The sequence below is a fragment of the Callorhinus ursinus genome, unplaced genomic scaffold, assembly GCF_003265705.2.
Source record: "Callorhinus ursinus isolate GAN/ISIS: 27379988/994484 unplaced genomic scaffold, GSC_fseal_2.0 scaffold5, whole genome shotgun sequence".
Classification (NCBI taxonomy): Eukaryota; Metazoa; Chordata; class Mammalia; order Carnivora; family Otariidae; genus Callorhinus; species Callorhinus ursinus.
In genome coordinates, this window is record NW_027397067.1 from 20,767,030 (window position 1) to 20,786,662 (window position 19,633).

At 38.6% G+C, this 19,633-nt stretch overlaps 1 protein-coding gene across 4 annotated transcripts in view; it reads right to left on the minus strand.

Moving 5' to 3' along the window:
• The window catches only part of SLCO5A1 (solute carrier organic anion transporter family member 5A1), a 300,426-nt gene that overhangs the window by 50,240 nt on the left and 230,553 nt on the right, over positions 1–19,633 (minus strand). For all 4 annotated transcript variants that reach the window (XR_012378229.1, XM_073892871.1, XM_073892870.1 and 1 more), the window contains one exon: positions 321–519. Coding sequence is in view for 3 of the 4 variants with exons in the window: in XM_073892871.1 (XP_073748972.1) it covers positions 321–519 (199 nt within the window). In the remaining variant the exon portion in view is untranslated. The remainder of the gene's footprint in view (positions 1–320; positions 520–19,633) is intronic.

Below are 19,633 nucleotides of genomic sequence, written 5' to 3' on the forward strand. Positions count from 1 at the left end.
AAAGAAAGAAAGAAAGAAAGAAAGAAAGAAAGAAAGAAAGAAAGAAACAATTTTCATTAACCCAACAAGCATTTCCTCATCTGCTGTAACCAAAATACTATGGAAAACACTCTGTGAGGCTTGAAAGGAACATTGGCAAAGGAGAGACCATGGTCCCTGCCCTCCATGCGTGCGTGCTCCAGCTTGGGGAGATGAAACGTGCACGGGAGACCTCCCTGGTTGGGGGAACACTAGTTCGAACCTAGGGTACCAACACTTATAGGGCTTTGCACTTCATTCATGATTAGAATGACATGAAATGGCTCTTTCGAGATACTTACCCTGTTGTATAAGGGATGTTTATGCCTCCTAGATTAATACTTTCACATCCAACAATAAATAGGGTTGAAAAACACAGTAAAGACACACCACTGCAGATCATGGCTAGTTTGGCAGATTCTCTTGCACCAAGTTTCAATTTCTTTATAATGTAGCCTCCCAGGACAATGCCAACACCAGCACTGGGGACAATAATCACACCTAGAGAGAAGAAGGGAATCACAGGATTAAGTGAAGTTACACATACTATAATTTGTTTTCTAATTATTCTGTTTCTACTTACTAGTATTAAAGTAAAGAAATAAAAAATACTGTAATCAATAAATCTTCAATGTGTAGGATTTTATAGTATAATTTCTTTTCAAAGGACTCACATCCAAAATGTAAAATAACTTTTACAAAGCAATAAAATAAAGACAAGCAACCCACTAAAAAAGTGAACAAAACTTGAATGGGCCCCTCACTAAAGAGGAAATCCAGCTGGCCAATAAACACATGAAGGTGTTCACCCTCATTGCTAAGAGAGAAATACAGATTAAAACCATAGTAAAATACTACTCTACACCATTTGTGTTGATAAAAATTTAGAAGTCCGATACTACCACATGTTGGCAAAGCTGTAGAGCAATGGGCACTCTACACAGCTGGTGGGATGTAAAATATGAAACCTTCTTTGAGAAACAGTTTGCCATCATATGCATCCTGTAGATGTTGAAGATATACACATCCCATAACAGGTAATTTTATTCCTGGTTCTACACCCTGAAGAAACTCAAGCACGCGGGGACCAAAAGAAGTGTACAAGACATTTGAAGCATCATAATAGCCAAAAACTGGAAATAAACCAAATGTCCATTACTAGATGCATTGCATGTTGTAAGTTCATGTAACAAAATGTCACTATACAGCAATAAATATGAAGGAATATAATAACACACAACCATGAGGATGGATCATACATATACAATATTCAATGAGAGAAGCAAAACAGAACAGAACACATGACATAACGGCATTTGTAAAAAGTTCAAGTGTAGTTAAAACTAAACAATTTGTTCAGGAATGCATATCCAGGCAGTGCAACTATGAAGGAAACCCAGGAAGTAAGTGTCATAAACCCAAGATAGTAGGGGAATAGGTGGGCTTCTGGACTACAGAAAATGCTCCATGCCATGACCTGGGTAATAGTTATACAAGTGTTCACTTCATGATTATTCATTAGCTCTAAATTTTGATTAATGTATTTCTGTGCGCATTATATTTCACAGCCTTTAAAAAAATAAAAATAAAAAACAGTTGTATTGCCTGCCCCAAGAACCTTATGATCTAAAATAGAAATATACAAATCAGAGTACAATAAAACAATTATACAAAAGACAAGGAGAATACAGGGGAAAAAACAAAAGCATCTGAGCCTTCCCTGGGAGAAATCAAGGAGGACTTCACAGAAGTAGCAGTACTTGTACTGAACAAAGTATGAAGAGAAAAATAAAGTTAAGACTGAAATGAGACAACTATATCACTAGAGATCTTGGCAAGAGCAATGTTAAGGATGTTGTGAAGGAAGAAGCCAGACTGCAGTGGGTTGAGATGAGGATTTAGAAATTAGAATTCAGATTCTTTCTAGAATTTAAGCTATAAAAGGAAAAACAGGTTTGGGTCTAGAGTAAGAGTGGAGTCAAGGTAGAGTTGGAGCTTGGGGAGCTCGTTTGCTAAGACAGGAGGGGACTATGCATATTTATATACGGACAAAAAGATTAAAAGGAATGGGAGGTTGAATGTGGAGGGAAAGGTTATCTAATAATGCCAATGCAAGATCCTTGAGAAGTCAAGAGAATATGGAATTAATAGCACAGATAATCAGATTAGCACTGGATGGGGAGAGAATAGGATGGGGGATAAATCAACAGGTGGGTGGTAGCTCTTCAAATTGTAGCTTTTCTGTTTCATTATTTTTCCATTATTTTGCAAACATCATGTAATACATGTTGCAACAGAACACTGGAAAAGCACAGAGAAGTATGAAGGAACAAAAATCCACTGCTTACATTCTGGCATATTTCACTCCAGTCTTTTTTCCATGCTTTTTTACTTCAAAGAATTGATAACATGCTATAGATTCATTTTTTATATGGCTTTGGTTTTTATTTCTGGGTGGGTTTTTTTTTTCTGTATAACTGAAAACAAAACTAACTCTTAGAGGAAAGGGATATGGAGAACTTTAAATATAGCCAAGGATTAGAATAATCATTGTAGGAAAGAAAGTGAGCACTACATGAGAATATGTAATAGGCTTTGCAAATGGAGAGTCCAGTGGGTCCAGATGATATTAGATTTCAGAAGTCTGCAGCTGCACCAGTGCACACGGTTGAATGGTTTGCTCCAGCGTGTTCAGCAACCCACGTAAAGGAGCAGAGGATTAGATTAATCTAAAATCTGAGCTTTGCCTGGCAACCAGTGTTCATTTTATAATCCTCACCCGAGTCCTGATTTTATAAAATCAGTAATGGCCCTTTTACAGATGAGGAAATTGACAGCTCAGAGAAGTGACCAGCCCAGTAGTGCACACAAAGAAGAGAGAGTCTAAGAGAAACTGAGATCTCTGATTCCCAGCCCAGCGCTCTGTCCACATCACCACAGATGTCTCTTAGAACTGACAGATCCCTGGAATCTTTTAGGTTAATTGACCAGAGCTCTAGGCTCAAATGAGCTGGTTAATAAAGTATCATCATTAAGGAAAAGGACACGTTATCTATCTATCTATACAAATCAATAGGCAAAGCTTTACCTTTAAAGTGAAAGTGATACATCCATGAAATTCTTATTTCAGTTGAACAATTTACATGGTTCTAGACCTGGGGGTAACAAACAAAACAAATCTCCATGCTCATAGCTCAAGTCCTAATTTAAAAGCAATAAACCTTACTTGACTATGCATCCTACTTGGTATTCAACTCTTAAAAACAGGAAATTTGTCATCAGTAAATATGAGGTTATATCAAACAGAGGGAAGACCCCTTAAAATTTTCTCCTGATGTCCCCTGCCATCTAAATCTCACTGCACTATCCAAACAGAAATTCTGACCATTCATGATGCTAATCTGTGCATCGCTCAGATCTCCAGCTTAAGTAAGAGACCCAAATGTTCCGTTGTTAGAATATTAGACATACGGGATGGTGTTGGGGAGGGGAATGGGGGGCAACAGTACAAGCTTCTCACTGTCCCTTCTGAAAGCCCCCGGCTCTGGGGAAACCAGACTGTATAGAGCATGGAGGGGCTGGAAGTTGGTTTCCCGCCAACCACCACACTGTCCTCTAGTCCTTCCCAACTTCCCCACTCCCTTGTGGGGAGAGGGAAATACAGGCATCCCCTGCTTTTCCAAGTTCACATCACACCACTTCGCATTTATGGAAAACCTAAGTACTTGTGTTCGCTAATTAAAAGAAACCCAAAGAAGATTTTCACTTTTATGGGGTGAAAAAAAACCCACAAAGGTGACCAGTGAAAATAGCATTCAGCATTTGTTTTGCAGCGAGGGGTTACAGAGGCAGTGAGAGTGGCCCTGCCAAGCCCCTTCCCTGCCAACTACGCCCAGCATCTCAGCATCAGGCCCCACAGCTCTAAACTGTACTTTATCTTGATTTAGTCTGTGCATCGTTAGGAAGATGTTCCAAAGGTATCAGAAAAACCTAAGAGAGGTTGTTTCTTGAGTCTGGGAATGCTCAAAAAATGTTTCCATATAAATTATTTGTAATTGCTTCTCCACTTTATGCCATTTCAGCTTATGAAAGATTTCACTGGAACACTCAACTTTCAGATAGCAAGGGAAACCTGTATATATATAAGATGGGCTCTCCCAGCAGAAGCTGCCCACCTGCCACTCGCCATGTCTGAGTTCAAATTCACCTCACTGGCCCGTGATCACCCCTTCCCTCAGTCCCCAGAGAGCACCCCGCCTACTGCCTCCATTCCTCTGAGTTTCTGCTCCCTATCAAGCCCTTTCGCAGCCCTGGCAGGATGGCTCTGCAGTCCCTGAGTTTCTGTTCCTCGCACCCTCTAGTGGCCAAGACATGGATGGGACCCGTCGGGTACAAAAGGATGGGTGGGGAAGAAGCATCAAGGGCTTGTGTATGAAGGGACAGGGAAAGGACTGAACGTGGAAAGATGGAAATACCTGGACCAAGCCCAGGGACCCAGCCTAAGGTACAGGTGGTAGAGGATAGAAGCCAAAGCAATTGCCAAAGCAATAGAAGCCAAAGCAATGTCTAAGAGACAAATGCAGGTGACAGTGCAGGCCACATGGACAAATTTCCTGAGTTCAAATCTCAGCTCTGTCACCTACAAACTGTGTGTCCTTGGACAAATTTCTAAATATTCCCAGGCCTCGGATTTTTCTCATCTGTAAAATGTGGATACAGGGGCGCCTGGTGGCTCAGTTGGTTAAGCGTCTGCCTTTGGTTCAGGTCATGATCCCAGGGTCCTGGGACTGAGCCCTACTTGGGCTCCCTACACGGCAGAGAGCCTGCTTCACCCTCTCCTTCTGCCCCCTACTTGGGCTTCCTCAGTCTCTATAGTGCTCTCTCTCTCAAATAAATAAATAAAATCTTAAAGAAAAAATAGTATCTTCCTCATAGGTTGTTAGGTTTAAATGAATTAAGACATATAAAATGCTTAAAACAGGGGTACCTGCCTGGTTCAGTCAGAGGAACTACGACTCTTGATTTTGGGGGTCATGAGTTCAATCCCCATGTTGGGTGTAGGGATTATTTAAATAAATAAATAAAAACTTTAAAAACATAAAAATAAAAAAATAAAGTGCTTAAAACAGTGTCTGACCCCTTAGTATATACTTAATAAATGTTGGTGATCATCATCAGAAGTATGAACATCATTATTATCTGCCTAATATGAATGAGTTTAACATTTGTGCAAATAAATATATTGGAATTAGGCAAAATTTCTATATGCTATTTTATCTATAGGATTGAATTTAAACTACTCCTAATGGCCCAACTAAACCTCTATGTGTTTTTTTATATAAACCTTTGTTTGATGTTTAGCTACTATGTGTTCTTAAACACATAAACCTCTGTTAGCTATTTAGTTACTGTGTGTATATATCTGAATCTAAAGAACTCATGGCTGTATTGGTTAGCTGTTGACAAGGCAGAGGATCCTGCTTTACTTCATAAATGGTCTGCGAACACCCTACTGTTTTCCAGTTGGAAATCTTTTTATCTACTTATTTATCCAAGCAAATTGACATGTTAATTGTCCTACTTCCTCTCTTTCTCTTACATCAAACATTGTTCCATAACATACAATTCTGAAGTTTTTACTCTGAGTTGCAATACTGCTTGCCCTTATACTGTATAGCTTCATGAAGCCAAAAGGTCTTTACGAAAAAATGATATTCACTGAGTTACCAAATATTAAAGCTACTGGTGGAATTTTTCCTCTCTACTCTAGTTTTTGTCAATATGTAGAAATTATCTGTATTGAAAATAGATACATAAAATATACATCTGCTTAATGCATGATTTGGGACACACAAAAAAAAACCTCGAACTAAAAAAGAGGAGGATGAAATTAGGTAACCCGTTCATCATCAAGAATGTTCTAGGCTCAGGGAAGGGGACTTCCATTGTGCCGCTATTGCTTTTGTTAAGAACAATAATTTGCTTTCGTGGTCAGGGATGACCCCTATCATGAGACCTGCCACTGTCTGTTATGTTTACCTCTTTCTTTCCTGCTAGACTGTAAAGTTGTTGTACATGGGGGGGACTACATCTTTATTATTTTCATACCTTTCTAGCTCTTACCAGGACCTGGAAATGTATGGATGAAAGAACAAACTTTGTTATTTGGAACTTATTATATAAAAACTTCAAATGACTTATTCATTTCAGTTTTCAATTATTCCGGAACTAGGCTGTATCTTATTTTACAAAGAGGAAATCTAAAATCTAACCTGGGACCAAAATAAGCTGCTAATATCCATTTAAAACTGGCAGGCCCTAAATGATGCCTGCAAAATTTCACTGTTATCAAAATTCCGAATTGAACATTATTAGCAAAAGTTTAACTGCCAAACCACTAAAGGTGACCAAGCATGTTATGTCAGTAGCCCTCTGAGAACTCATTTCTGTTGTGAAATCACAATGGTGCAGAATATGGTGAACTAAGAACTCAGAAACTTAGATGTCCTCAGTGCTCTTTTCTCTAAATTCACTGATCCTTTCTACGTATTTCACACCCAAAGTTTTCTTTCGTTAAATTGAAAAAGAAATGGCTTGCAAACATAAGACTATGAATCAGTCAGTAAAAATATGATTGTAAGCTATTATGACTTTGAGGTTCTGCTGCTACCCTAGGGAAGGGCACCTGGGCACGGGGGAGGGAGGAGAAAGCAGGATGGGCATCTGGAAAAGAAGGAAGTCTGGCTCATTCTCGTTCATTCATTCTCTCTTTCTCCCTCTCTCCCTCTCTTTTTGCACACACACACACACACACACACACACACACACACACACACACACAGGTGTAGACTATAGGCCACATACTGTGACATATAGTATCCCAATTCATTCTCAGAATTGTATGGATTTTGAGTGGCTTTGAAACAGAAAGCGTCTTACAAACAAAAGTATCTTAGCCTAATTAAAAGCATTTTCCCTTCATAATAACTCAAAATCATGGTGCATCTTACAATTTATGGTGTCTTCGATTGGAAGGAATATAGCTTCAGGCACCTGGGTGTCTCAGTCGCTTAAGCGACTGCCTTCAGCTCAGGTCATGATCCCAGGGTCCTGGGATCGAGCCCCGCATTGGGCTCCCTGCTCAGCGGGGAGCCTGCTTCTCCCTCTCTCCCTCTGCCTGCCAGTCCCCCTGCTTGTGCTCTCTCTCTCTCTCTGTCAAATAAATATATAAAATCTCTCTAAAAAAAAAAGAAAGAAAGAAAGGAAGGAAGGAAGGAATATAGCTTCTTTCCACATCACAGATGAGGAAATATCTCATGAGTGATAGAGCAGGGGAACAAACTCAAATTCATTTAACTTTTCCAAAGACTATGCTTCTAATCTTATGATATAAAATAAATGCTTTTCCTATCTCCTAGGGTAAATTATTTTACCCTTTTAAGCTTCTACTTTTCCTTGCAAACACTTTCTTACAGGAAATAAATATCAAGGAATAAAATAATTTTATTTTTTTTAAGATTTTATTTATTTATTTGAGAGAGAGAATGAGAGAGAGAGAGAGCATGAGAGGGGAGAGGGTCAGAGGGAGAAGCAGACTCCCCGCCGAGCAGGGAGCCCGATGCGGGACTCGATCCCAGGACTCCAGGATCATGACCTGAGCCGAAGGCAGTCGCTTAACCAACTGAGCCAGCCAGGGGCCCAATAAAAGAATTTTAAAAGGAGAATAAAAGAAGGTTTTAAAAATGCAAACTTTGAGGCTAGCAAATTTTAAATGCTCTGAGAATATAAGCATGCCTTTTCACAAACTATACATAAATCCACAAAGTATCACAAAAGCACAATACATCTCTTTCTCTTTCATATCTTAATATCACCCTTGTGAAAAATGTCAGAAATCCCTTCACAAACTATGATTAGGTGTATCATTACAATGAATGTATATATATATATATATATATATATATATATATACACATACACACACACACACATTGATCTCTTTTATAATTCAGTGGCCTTTTTAAGGCAGAGAACAGATTGTTTTTCATTAAATCCATAATATTTCATAGCATAACAGTGAGTCAAATTATAAATTAGGGGTAGCAAAGCATAGAACCATGTCCTGTTTGGCTGGATTGGGAAAAGCAGCCCACGTGTATTGAACTGAACAGCCACCAGTTCCTGAAGAGAAGCCTCTGGGCCGGATGGTTAGAGGACAAGGTGCCAGAAGCTGACCTCTCCGACCACAGCTTCCTCTTCAAGTACCCGGTGGCAGGCACACAGTGTGGCTCAGATGGGACCGCCTGCAGCCAACCAATAGAGAATGCTCCGAAATTTCTAGCACAGCCTTGCTGAAATTACCAATAAAGGGTTTCAATGGGATACAAGCTTCTAAAAGCCTCCGCCTCCATGACTTCATCATGGAGGTATCAATATAAAGCTCCTATTTAATTCCTACTAAGGCAAAGGGGGCTCATTCACCCAGAATAACACTTTCTTCAACTCTGCCAACACAGGGAGATTCTATATAGTAACCGGAGGGAAATATGAGATTCCCAATCTCAGGGATTCAGGGTCTCGGGTGCACTGACTGAAGGAAAGGTAATAAAAAGGTACATTCAGCAGAGAAAACAACCACACTTTTCATTTCAGGTTTTTGCAAAGCTCTGGCTACAATAATACATAAAAGCAAATGCCAAGCTGCGTCATGAAAGGGATTCAAAAATCAAATCAAATTAATATTTCATCTTTTATGGCTTAGAAATGTAAGTGTTTGCTGCATCTAGGCAATAAAACCCACAGAAGGCAAAAACAACTTGAAATGATGAAATGCACAAATCAGATGTTTACTTCCATTTTTCACTGGCTCTGGGCAACTTACGGCAAAACAGCGAAAGCTTGAACCAAATTACTGCAAAGGAGGAAAAGCTTCTAATAGAGGAAATTTTACAGGAGAATAATAAAGTCTTGGTAACTTTTTCAGTTATCAAAATAAGCCCCAAGCAAAGACCTTGGTGTTAAGTTACTGCACTTAGTTTCTGTTCACAGAGGCAAAGCCTACAGACGTGGGCTGGTGCCAAATGCAAACCCTCTTCCGAGGCCCTGCGGGCAAGATCCATTTTCTGTCAGCAGTTTTCAACTTCTCCCCTTTCCATTGTTGTCCAAATCCAGCAGCTCTCGGAGCTTTCCCATTGAGATGGCTGATCGTCATTACGCCCACTAAGAGCTGAGCCACAAAAACCTGACAAAGCTATCCCTCCCCTGGGAGAGGCAAGCAGATTTTTAAAACTCTATTTATCTGAAATTTTGAGAAAAACTTCTAAACACATAACCAGACTTGTTAAAGTGCCCTTGCCCCCCAGGGGCCAAGTGGAGATTTGCTCTTTAGAAACCATTTTAATTCTACCGATTTCTTGAGAAGAATCAGAACAGCCATTTATTTTATATTTTTTAAGATTTTATTTATTTATTTGAGAGAGAGAATGAGATAGAGAGAGCACAAGAAGGGGGGCTGGTCAGAGGGAGAAGCAGACTCCCTGCCGAGCAGGGAGCCCGATGCGGGACTCCAGGATCATGACCGGAGCCGAAGGCAGTCTCTTAACCAACTGAGCCACCCAGGCGCCCCAGAACAACCATTTAATAAACACAGTCAACTCACTAATCTGAATATTCTGTTCCTCTTTTTCTTTTTTATTTACAGCTTCATTAAGCTATAATTAACAAAGCATGCAATTCATCTAAAGTGTACAATTCAGGGGCGCCTGGGTGGCTCAGTTGTTAAGCATCTGCCTTCGGCTCAGGTCATGATCCCAGGGTCCTGGGATCGAGCCCCACGTCTGGCTCCCGGCTCAGCGGGAAGCCTGCTTCTCCCTCTCCCACTCCCCCTGCTTGTGTTCCCTCTCTTGCTGTGTCTTTCTCTGTCAAATAAATAAATACAATCTTTAAAAAAAAATAAAGTGTACAATAATTTTCAGAGATATACAACCAATCTCACAATCATCGTTAGAACATTTTCATCACCCCCCGCAAAAGAAATTCTGTATGCATTAGCCATCACACCCATTTTCTCCCTCAGCCCTAGACAACCACTAGTCTACTTTCAGTCTCTATGGATTTGCCTATCCTAGCCGTTTCATATAAATGAAGTCATACAATACATCTGTCTGGCTTCTGTCACTTAGCATAATGTTTTCAAGGTTCATCCGTATTGTAGCATGTATCAGTACTTCATTCCTATTTATGGCCAAATAATCCATTGTACTGATATATCACCATCTGATTTACTCATTCATTAATCGATGGGCATTTTAATGGGTTGTTCCTATTTTGGGCTATTATGAATAATGTTGCTATGAATATTCATGTTCAAGTTTTCATGCAGACATATGTTTCACTTCTCCTGGATATATGCCTAGAAATGGAATTTCTGGATCATATGGTGACTCTAGTTTGAGGAAGTGCCAAACTGTTTTCCAAAGTGGGTACACCATTTGACATTTCTGCCGAGTGCCAATTTCTTCTGATCTTCAATTGTTAATATCACAGATAATATTTGATTGTAGTCATCGGACTGGGTTTAAAGTCGTATTTCATTGTGGTTTTGACTTGCATTTCCCTGATAATTAATGAGGTTGAGCATCTTTTCATGTGGCCATTTTATATCTTCTTTGGAGAAATATCTATTCAGATCCTTCACCCATTTTTCAATTAGCTTATTTTTCTTTTATTATTGAGTTGTCGAATTCTTTATATATTCTAGATACAAGTTCCTTATCAGATATATATTTTGCAAATATTTTCCCCCATTCTGTGGATTGTCTTTTACTTTTTTGAGGGTTTCCTTTGATGTACAGAGTTTTAAATTTTGATGAAATCCAATTTACCGGGCGCCTGGGTGGCTCAGTTGGTTAAGCGACTGCCTTCGGCTCAGGTCATGATCCTGGAGTCCCGGGATCGAGTCCCGCATCGGGCTCCCTGCTCAGCAGGGTGTCTGCTTCTCCCTTGGACCCTCCCCCATCTCATGCTCTCTCTCTCCATCTCATTCTCTCTCTCAAATAAATAAATAAAATCTTTAAAAAAAAAAAAAAAAGAAATCCAATTTACCTATTTTTTCTTTTGGTTGTATTGTCTAATCCAAGGTTACAAAGATTTATGCCTATGTTTATTTCTAAGAGTATTATAATTTTAGCTTCTACATTAAAGCCTTTGATCCATTTTGAGTTAATTTTTTATATATGGTGTGAGGTAGGGGTCCAACTTCATTCTTTTGCATGTGACCAGTGGTTCCAGTAACATTTTTTGAAAAGACTATTCATTGAATGGTCTTGGCATCCTTGTCAAAAACCAGTTGATCACGGATGTATGGGTTTGCTTCTGGACTCTCAATTCTATTCGATTGATATTTATGTTTGCTTTAAGTCAGTACCATACTGTCTTGATTATTGTCGCTTTTAATTAAGTTTTGGAATCAAGAAGTCTAGGTCCTCCAACTTGTCTTTATCAAAATTGTTTTGACTGTTCTGAGTTACTTACATTCCAAATGAATTTGTCAAATTCTATAAAGAAGCCAGCTGGATTTTTTATGGGAATTAAGTTGAATCTATCTAGGGTGCCTGGGTGGCTCAGTCATTAAGCATCTGCCTTCGGCTCAGGTCATGATCCCAGAGTCCTGGGATCGAGTCCCGCATTGGGCTCCCTGCTTGGCAGGAAGCCTGCTTCTCCCTCTCCCACTCCCCCTGCTTGTGTTCCTGCTCTCACTATCTCTCTCTCTGTCAAATAAATAAATTAAATCTTAAAAAAAAAAAAAAGCTGAATCTATCTAGGGAGTACAGCCACCTTAAATAACATTAAGTGCTCTGATTCATGAACATGAGATGTCTTTCTGTTTTTTTTAGGTTTTCTTTACATTTTAAACAATATTTTATGGTTTTTCAGAATATAAGTTTTGTACTTCCTAAGTATTAAATTCTTTCATGCTAGTGTAAATAGAATTGTTTCCTTAGTTCCATTTTTTAATTGTTATTGCTAGTGTATAGAAATACTATTGATTTAAAAAAAAAAGAAATACTATTGATTTTTGCATGTTAATCTCATATCTTCCAACTTCACTGAATTCATTTACTAGTTCTAATACTTTTTTAGTGTATTCCTTTGGATCCTCTCTATACAAGATCACATAATCTGTGAATAGAGATAGTTTTACATCTTTCTTTTTAATCTGAATGCCTTTTATTTCATGGTCTTACTTAATTGCCCTGGATAGAATCTCCAGTGCAAAGATGAATAGAAGTGACAAAAACAGACATCTTTGTCTTGTTCTTGATCTTAGGGGGAAAGCATACAGTTTTTCATAAGTATGATGTTAGTTGTGGGTTTCTTGCAGATGCCTTTTAATTCATCATTTCTTAACTTTCAATCATTTAAATAGTAGTTGAGCTAAACTTCAATTTTGTGTTATTTAAAAATGTGTTATTGGGGGACCTCGGTTAAGCATCTGCTTCTTGGTTTTGGCTCAGGTTGTGACCTCAGGTTTGTGAGATCAAGCCCCACCTCGAGCTAATGCACTTAGTGTGCAGTCAGCTTAAGATTCTCTCTCTCCTTCTGCCCCTCCCCCTGCTCTCTCTCTCAAATAATAAAATCTTTAAAATATATATAAAATAAAAAGTTAAGTATAACTTCCAGAAAACTTACAAAATATACAATTTTTAAGATATAATTAACTTAACAGAAAACACTTATTGAGCATCTACTGTATGTGGGGCTCTGTACTAGACTCTAGAGATAAACAGTTCATAAAGCTGACAAAAATTACTGCTCACATTGAGTTTACAATATACTGTGGGAAAAACAGATAATAAAAAAATAAACCAATAACTAAGCAAATCTTACTGAATGTTAGTAGGTGAAAGCATTACAGAGAAAAAGGTTGAGCCTAGCAAGGAAAATCAAGAGTTCTGGGAGAGGAGCTATTTTTAAATGGGGTATACTGGGTAAGGTCTCACTGACAAGAGGCCATTTGAGCAAAAACTTGGAGGACAGGGAATGCAGCATGTACAGAGAATACATGACACCCTAATTACACACTGTTTTCTACTATCCTACTAAACTACGTTTACTGAGAGTCAAAATTATTAAAGGTCACAACATTTTATAACTAGAAGAAATTTAAAAATTAATCAATCTACCTTGTTTTCTGAATGAAATAGTTTAAACTAAAAAACTAAGAACTTTGAGCAAGGCAGTGACAGGTGAAATGGAAAACTTAATCAATACGATATATTCTGTACTTTTTACCTAGAGATGTTTTGTTTCAAAAGACATGCATAATTCCACCAGGTAATAATGTCTGCAAAATAAGTTCTACGAATAGAAACATACTCTAGTAATCTAATGGTCTGAGCAGCTTTGGAGGACACCAAACCTACCATCTATCAGAACTTAGGTTTCAGAAATCCATAAATTAATCAACTTTCTTAAAAGAGGCATTGTGGGGGCACCTGGGTGGCTCAGTCGTTAAGCGTCTGCCTTCGGCTCAGGTCATGATCCCAGGCTTCTGGGATCGAGCCCTGCATCAGGCTCCCTGTTCAGCAGGAAGCCTGCTTCTCCCTCTCCCACTCCCCCTGCTGTGTTCCCTCTCTCACTGTGTCTCTCTCTGTCAAATAAATAAATAAAATCTTAAAAAAAATAAAAGAGGCATTGGGTAGAAAGCACTAGAAAACAAACAGATGACATGGTTCTCATGTGCCTTCCTAAAGCAATGACAAGCACCACCAACTGATCCATCTTTAAATCTCAGCAAAACACCAATAGTCTCTCTCCTTTATTGTTCAGCCCTTATCCACTCTTGGTTTTGAATAATAAAATCACACATTTGCAAATAAAACTTCTTTTAGGAAGACACTAATATATCTTGAAGAGCTAAAAGAGGGGCACCTGGGTGGCTCAGCCGGTTAAGCATCCAAGTCTTGGTTTCGGCTCAGGTCATAATCTCGGGGTCACAAGATCAGCCTTGCAGCGGGCTCCACGCTCAACGCAGAATCTGCTTGAGATTCTCTTCCTCTCCCTCTGCCCCTCCCCTTGCTCACTCTCTCTCTCTAAAGTAAATAAATAAAATCTTTAAAAAAAAGAAAAGCTAAAAGAATAAGAAAATGCAATAAACATTTTAAATTTCACCCCAAACGACATGTGAACGAGCAAAAGAAAAAATGAATGTAACAACAGTCAGTGCAATGTACCTCCCAACTAATAGCTATGGGCCCCTCTCACAGTGATGGTCACTGGTTCACTAACAAATCCAGATATTACACTGGGGGGAGTGGGGGCTTCACCAGGATCAAAGGTAGCCCTTTATTTTTTCACATTTTTATTTTCACCAAAATGAAGGCTATGCAAGACACCTGCCTAATAAAGTAGATTTTTACTCAGAGCTGGAGAGGAGTAGTTAGCTGACATCTTAGACAACTGGGCTGGAACTGAAAGCAACCATTATAAGATGGGGAAGTGGACAGAATAAAAAAGAAGGCAATTTAACTGGTGTAACTCAAGTTTCAACTTGTTAGAGCAAGAAAGAACTTTGTGTTTTAAAATTTACTAACATGTTTTAGCAACTAACATGTTTACTAACATTTTCAAAATTATTCCTACATTATATGAAATTAACTGTTTGGGTTTCTTATTTGTTTGTTATCATAGAATCATAGAATTTGCGAGCTATGACACAGATTGCTACTTATTCCCTGATGACTACCCTTCCCTCTTCTAGAAACATCAGTCTCCTATTGGTGGCAAGTTTTATTTATTTATTTATTTTTATAAAAGACCAGATCATAGGGGCGCCTGGGGGGCTCAGTCGGTTAAGCGGCTGCCTTCGGCTCAGGTCATGATCCCAGGGTCCTGGGATCAAGCCCCATGTCCGGCTCCCTGCTCAGCAGAGAGCCTGCTTCTCCCTCTCCCTCTGCCTGCCACTCTGCCTACTTGTGCTCTCTATCTCTCTGTCAAATAAATAAATAAAATCTTTAAAAAAAAAAAAAAAAGACCAGATCGTAAATATTTTCCATTCTATGGGCCAGACATTACCTGTTACAATTACTGTTGTGGTGCTAAAGTAGTCACAGTCTTGTGTAAACAAATAAGCACCGCTATGTTTCGGTAAAATTTTATTCACAAACAAACAAACAAAAAGAAAAACAAGTAGCAGGCTGCATTTGACCCAAGACTCCTATTCTAAAGTAATAGCATGGCTTATGGCTGTCTGGAATACAGACTACATTTCCCAGACTCCCTTGCAACTGGATGTAACCATGTGATAAGGTCTGGCCACTGTGAGGTAAACAAAAGTAGTATATCCATTCATGCCTTTCTTCCCCTCTCCTACCCCCCTGCTGTTATGAATGTAGAGTTGATAGCTAGATCTCTCCTTTGGGCCAGGAGGACAAGAATCCAGATGGAGCAGAAATTGGAAACGGTCTCGGTGACTGCAGTCACTATACCAACCCTGAGCTGCCTATGTCCAGATTTTTTGTGTGAGAGTGAAATAAAAATCTATTTTGCTTAAACTTCTTATTTTGAGTCTCTGATATTCTCTGAAAAGTTTAATCCTAACTTAATACAGGAGCTCAGGGATCATCTCTTCAACTCCCTCATTTTATAGATCACAAAAGAGAGAGAAAAAGAGAGAGAAGATGCATGACTTGTTAATGCCGAAGCAAGGCCTAAGCTTGTTTGATTCTAAATCCAATGCCTTTTCTAAATTTATATGAGGCTAACACTCCCATAAATACACATTTAAATTACAAAGGTTTGGGCGCCCGGGGGGCTCAGTCGTTAAGCGTCTGCCTTCAGCTCACGTCTTGATCCCAGGCTCCTGGGATGAAGTCTCACATCAGGCTCCTTGCTCATCGGGGAGCCCGCTTCTCCCTCTGCCTGCCACTCCCCCTGCTTGTGCTCTCTCTCTCTCTCTCTTACAAATAAATAAATTTTTTCAAAAAATTAGTTCCCATATTTTCTAATTACCTGTTGCTCTAAAAATTCCTCTACCAGAGACTCAAAGGTCTCTATAATACAAAACCACTGCACACTATTTCTTCTATTTTATTTCCTCTATTAATTATATTATTTCCTCTTTTATTCATCTTCATATGCATCATAATGCCCATCAGAGTAGTTTGCTAAATGGTAGGCACTCAAAAACTACTCAGTGAATTCAGGGAATGGACTACTCTCCCTAGGTCATGATCCTAAGACAGACTGGGAGCACATACCATAAAGCAAAATCCTCCCCAGGGCAGATATTTTATCTGAACACAAAATTTCTACTGGCACCTTTTTCTGAGATTCTTGGGAATCTGATCTAAAGACAAATAATATTTATCTATTACTAGCTGTCAGCACTGAAAATGCACCTGATGCTTCTATGGTACTTGGGAAAACTTGTAAAGTTGTCTTTCTTAAACATTTTAAACATTCTCCCTAAAAATCTTCAATTAACATGCAGAATGTTTTGCTTAGCAAAGTTAAGGCTGATGACTCTGTTCAAATAAGCAAAAGTTTTTCGTACAAATTGATATATATATATATATACACATATACACACACACATAAATATATGTATATAAAACCAAACTGTCAATTTGTACATATATATACATATATATACATATATATATATATATATAGTGTGTGTGTGTGTGTGTGTGTGTGTGTGTGTGTGTAAAATTTTGTAACTATAACTACCAACACATTGATTACAGGAGTAACTATTTTCGGAAAGCAAGGCTGCAGTAGGAACAAAGAAGAACTTGTAATGTCATGAATACAAATGTTCTACTGAAAAATCTTTGGATATTTATTTATACAACTGTCCTACTCTGCCTCATTACTGGGTAATTCCACCAAGCTCAATTGCATTTCCACAAGAGGTGTATTTACATAGAATATATTTCAAACAAATTGAAGGAAGATGTTACAAAACAACATTGAACTACTCAATATGAAACAATGATACACAAATTGTTCCTTGCATAGGTAAGAGAAGTATGCACCTATAATGTTTCTAAATACCCACTTCAGTCAAGATGCCAACACAAATCACACTCATCTTCATTGTAAATAGAAATATAAAAAATGTTTAATACGATGACTTGAAAACATCCACTATTGGTAACAAACCCAAATAACCCCACGTTTTGCCTTCTAACCAATGAAAAGACCACAAGGGGAAGTTGAGCCTGACAGCAAAGCAAATTTTCTGTGGTCCATCGTGAGATGGTTCAGGTTACAAAAAGACGTTACTTCAACTTCTAATAACGTTTAAGCCCCTGTTTTACTGTTTAGTTGAAAAGAGTAAGGTATTTCCTTGTCTGTGTGGTAATAATCATATCCTGGCCATGCTCAAGGGCTAAGATCTCCTTTGACTCTGGATGTGATTTTTAGGACAGAAAGCATCTCTGAGTAAATGAGAGACGGTGGCATGAGCTGGGAGTCAGAACAGTTCGTCTCTAGCCCCAGGATGTCACTACCCTTGGGGCCAAGAATCCTTCAATTAGAGCTTCTACCTCTACTTATCTATCTATAAAACTGGGATAATATTATACTCCGTACTCTCTCTTCCTCATCTCTTTCCATAATAGTCCTGAGTCTCCTGTCCTATTATCGAGGATGGAATATTTAATGAGGAGAGAGGAAAGCCAAGGTCATTCTCATTAATATCTATATTGTTCTTTACACTTCAGTATTTTTTTAAATTTTTACTTAAGTATAGTTGACACATAATGTGACATTAGTTTTAAGCATACAGCTTAGTGAATTGGCAAGTTTATACATCATGCTATGTTCACCACAAGTGTGGCTACCATCTGTCCCATTACAATGCTATTACAGTATCATTAACTGTATTCCTTAGGCTGTGCCCTTTATTGAATAAGTAATTTTTAAACTTTTTAAAACTTCAACAGCCCTATAAAATGGATATGATTACATCATTTCACAACTAGTAAAACTGAGGCCAAAGAAATTAGTTAACTCACGCAAAGTTACACAGCTAATAAGTGGCAGAGGCAGATCTTGAACCCAGACCCTCTGACTCCAAAACTCATATCCTTTCTCTTATAACATACTGGCCCACTACAAAGCATTTGGGGATGACCTCACTTTAGCAGGGTATGGACCTGCAAAAATGGGATCATGCCTGGTAAAAAGTTCCTGAGTTCTCAAAAGGAGAATAATTAATCATCAAGCTACCTTACTTCTTGATAGTCCTTCCAAAAAAAAGCAAAAAGTGCAGCAATTCAACTTCAGTTCGATCACACACAACAAAGAGAAAAAGAAAGAGAAAATATATATATATATATATATAAAATATATGTATGATTTTAACTGCCAGGAAATACATCTTACATATACCAAAGCAAAACAGTAAGACATTGACTAACCTGAATGTCTAGAAAAAGAAGTTGCTCACAAAAATCAGAGGATTTTGCAGGGTTGGCAAGAGGGGGTAGATGCAGAGAGATGGTGGGATGTTTGCTAGTTGGCCTTTGAAGAAAGGTTGTCTAATTCAATCTTTCATTCAAAGAGAGGACTGAGGGCCAGAGAAATTAATATTTACAGTCATTCATTCATCAAATCTACTGGGCGTAACAGCAGAAAGGCTCTTACATCTGCTCCAGACATTTCACTCTCTCCTCTGGGTTTTCAGTACTTTTCAAAAGCTCCCTAATCTTTCTCAACTTTTATACATAAATAAATCCTGCTCTGTGAACGAAATATATTATTTTTGATGGCTAAGACTCTCAAGGGGCCTCTGGGCCATTCTGAATATCAGCGATCATCAAAGGGAGATGGATGTAGATATAGAAATGTGGAGAAAACTGGACTGAATATCCTCCGAGCCCAGAAAAGCCCTTATATGTGATGTCTGTCCTCATTTTTCTCTGTGTACACACACACGTGAGTGTGCATGGGAAACAAATCCCAGACATAAGGACTAGTAATCATCAAAGATAAGTGAACTAAACATCTCATTTAATTCAAAGATTTGGTCTGACATTTCACTGCACCGTGCTCAAATATATGAAATTAAAATACTTAAAATGTCTTTTCCCCCACTAAGGGTTGTGAAAAATAGACATATTTGAGGTTGAACAATAAATGGAGAATAAATCAGAGATATCAAGATTTACCCCTAGCTCCACATTGATTCAGGTGAAATCGGTTTCATGTTTCATGCATTACACTTGGAAAGCAATTGTACTTTATAACTTACATTGCATCTCTAAGCCTCCCTCAGTTCAGATGAAATAATCCCTCAATCAATCACATTAGCATCAAATCTCTTGCCTTCTCTTTCATTCCCCCCCCACCTGTTAGTCACACTTTGTATCTCTCTTTTTACTCTGTGAATCCATTTCCCCCACATAACCTCTGCTATTAATGTTTCCACCTGCCCTAAGTCCTGCCTTCACTCTTCTGCCTTAGATGCCCCTTCCTGAAAGTATCTCATAAAGTGGGTATTAGGGTTATCCCTAATGGCTACTTCCCAAACACTGCACCAAGCACACAATCTACATTCCCTCCCTTAAACCTCATAATCTCTAACACTCACAGAATTTAATGAAAC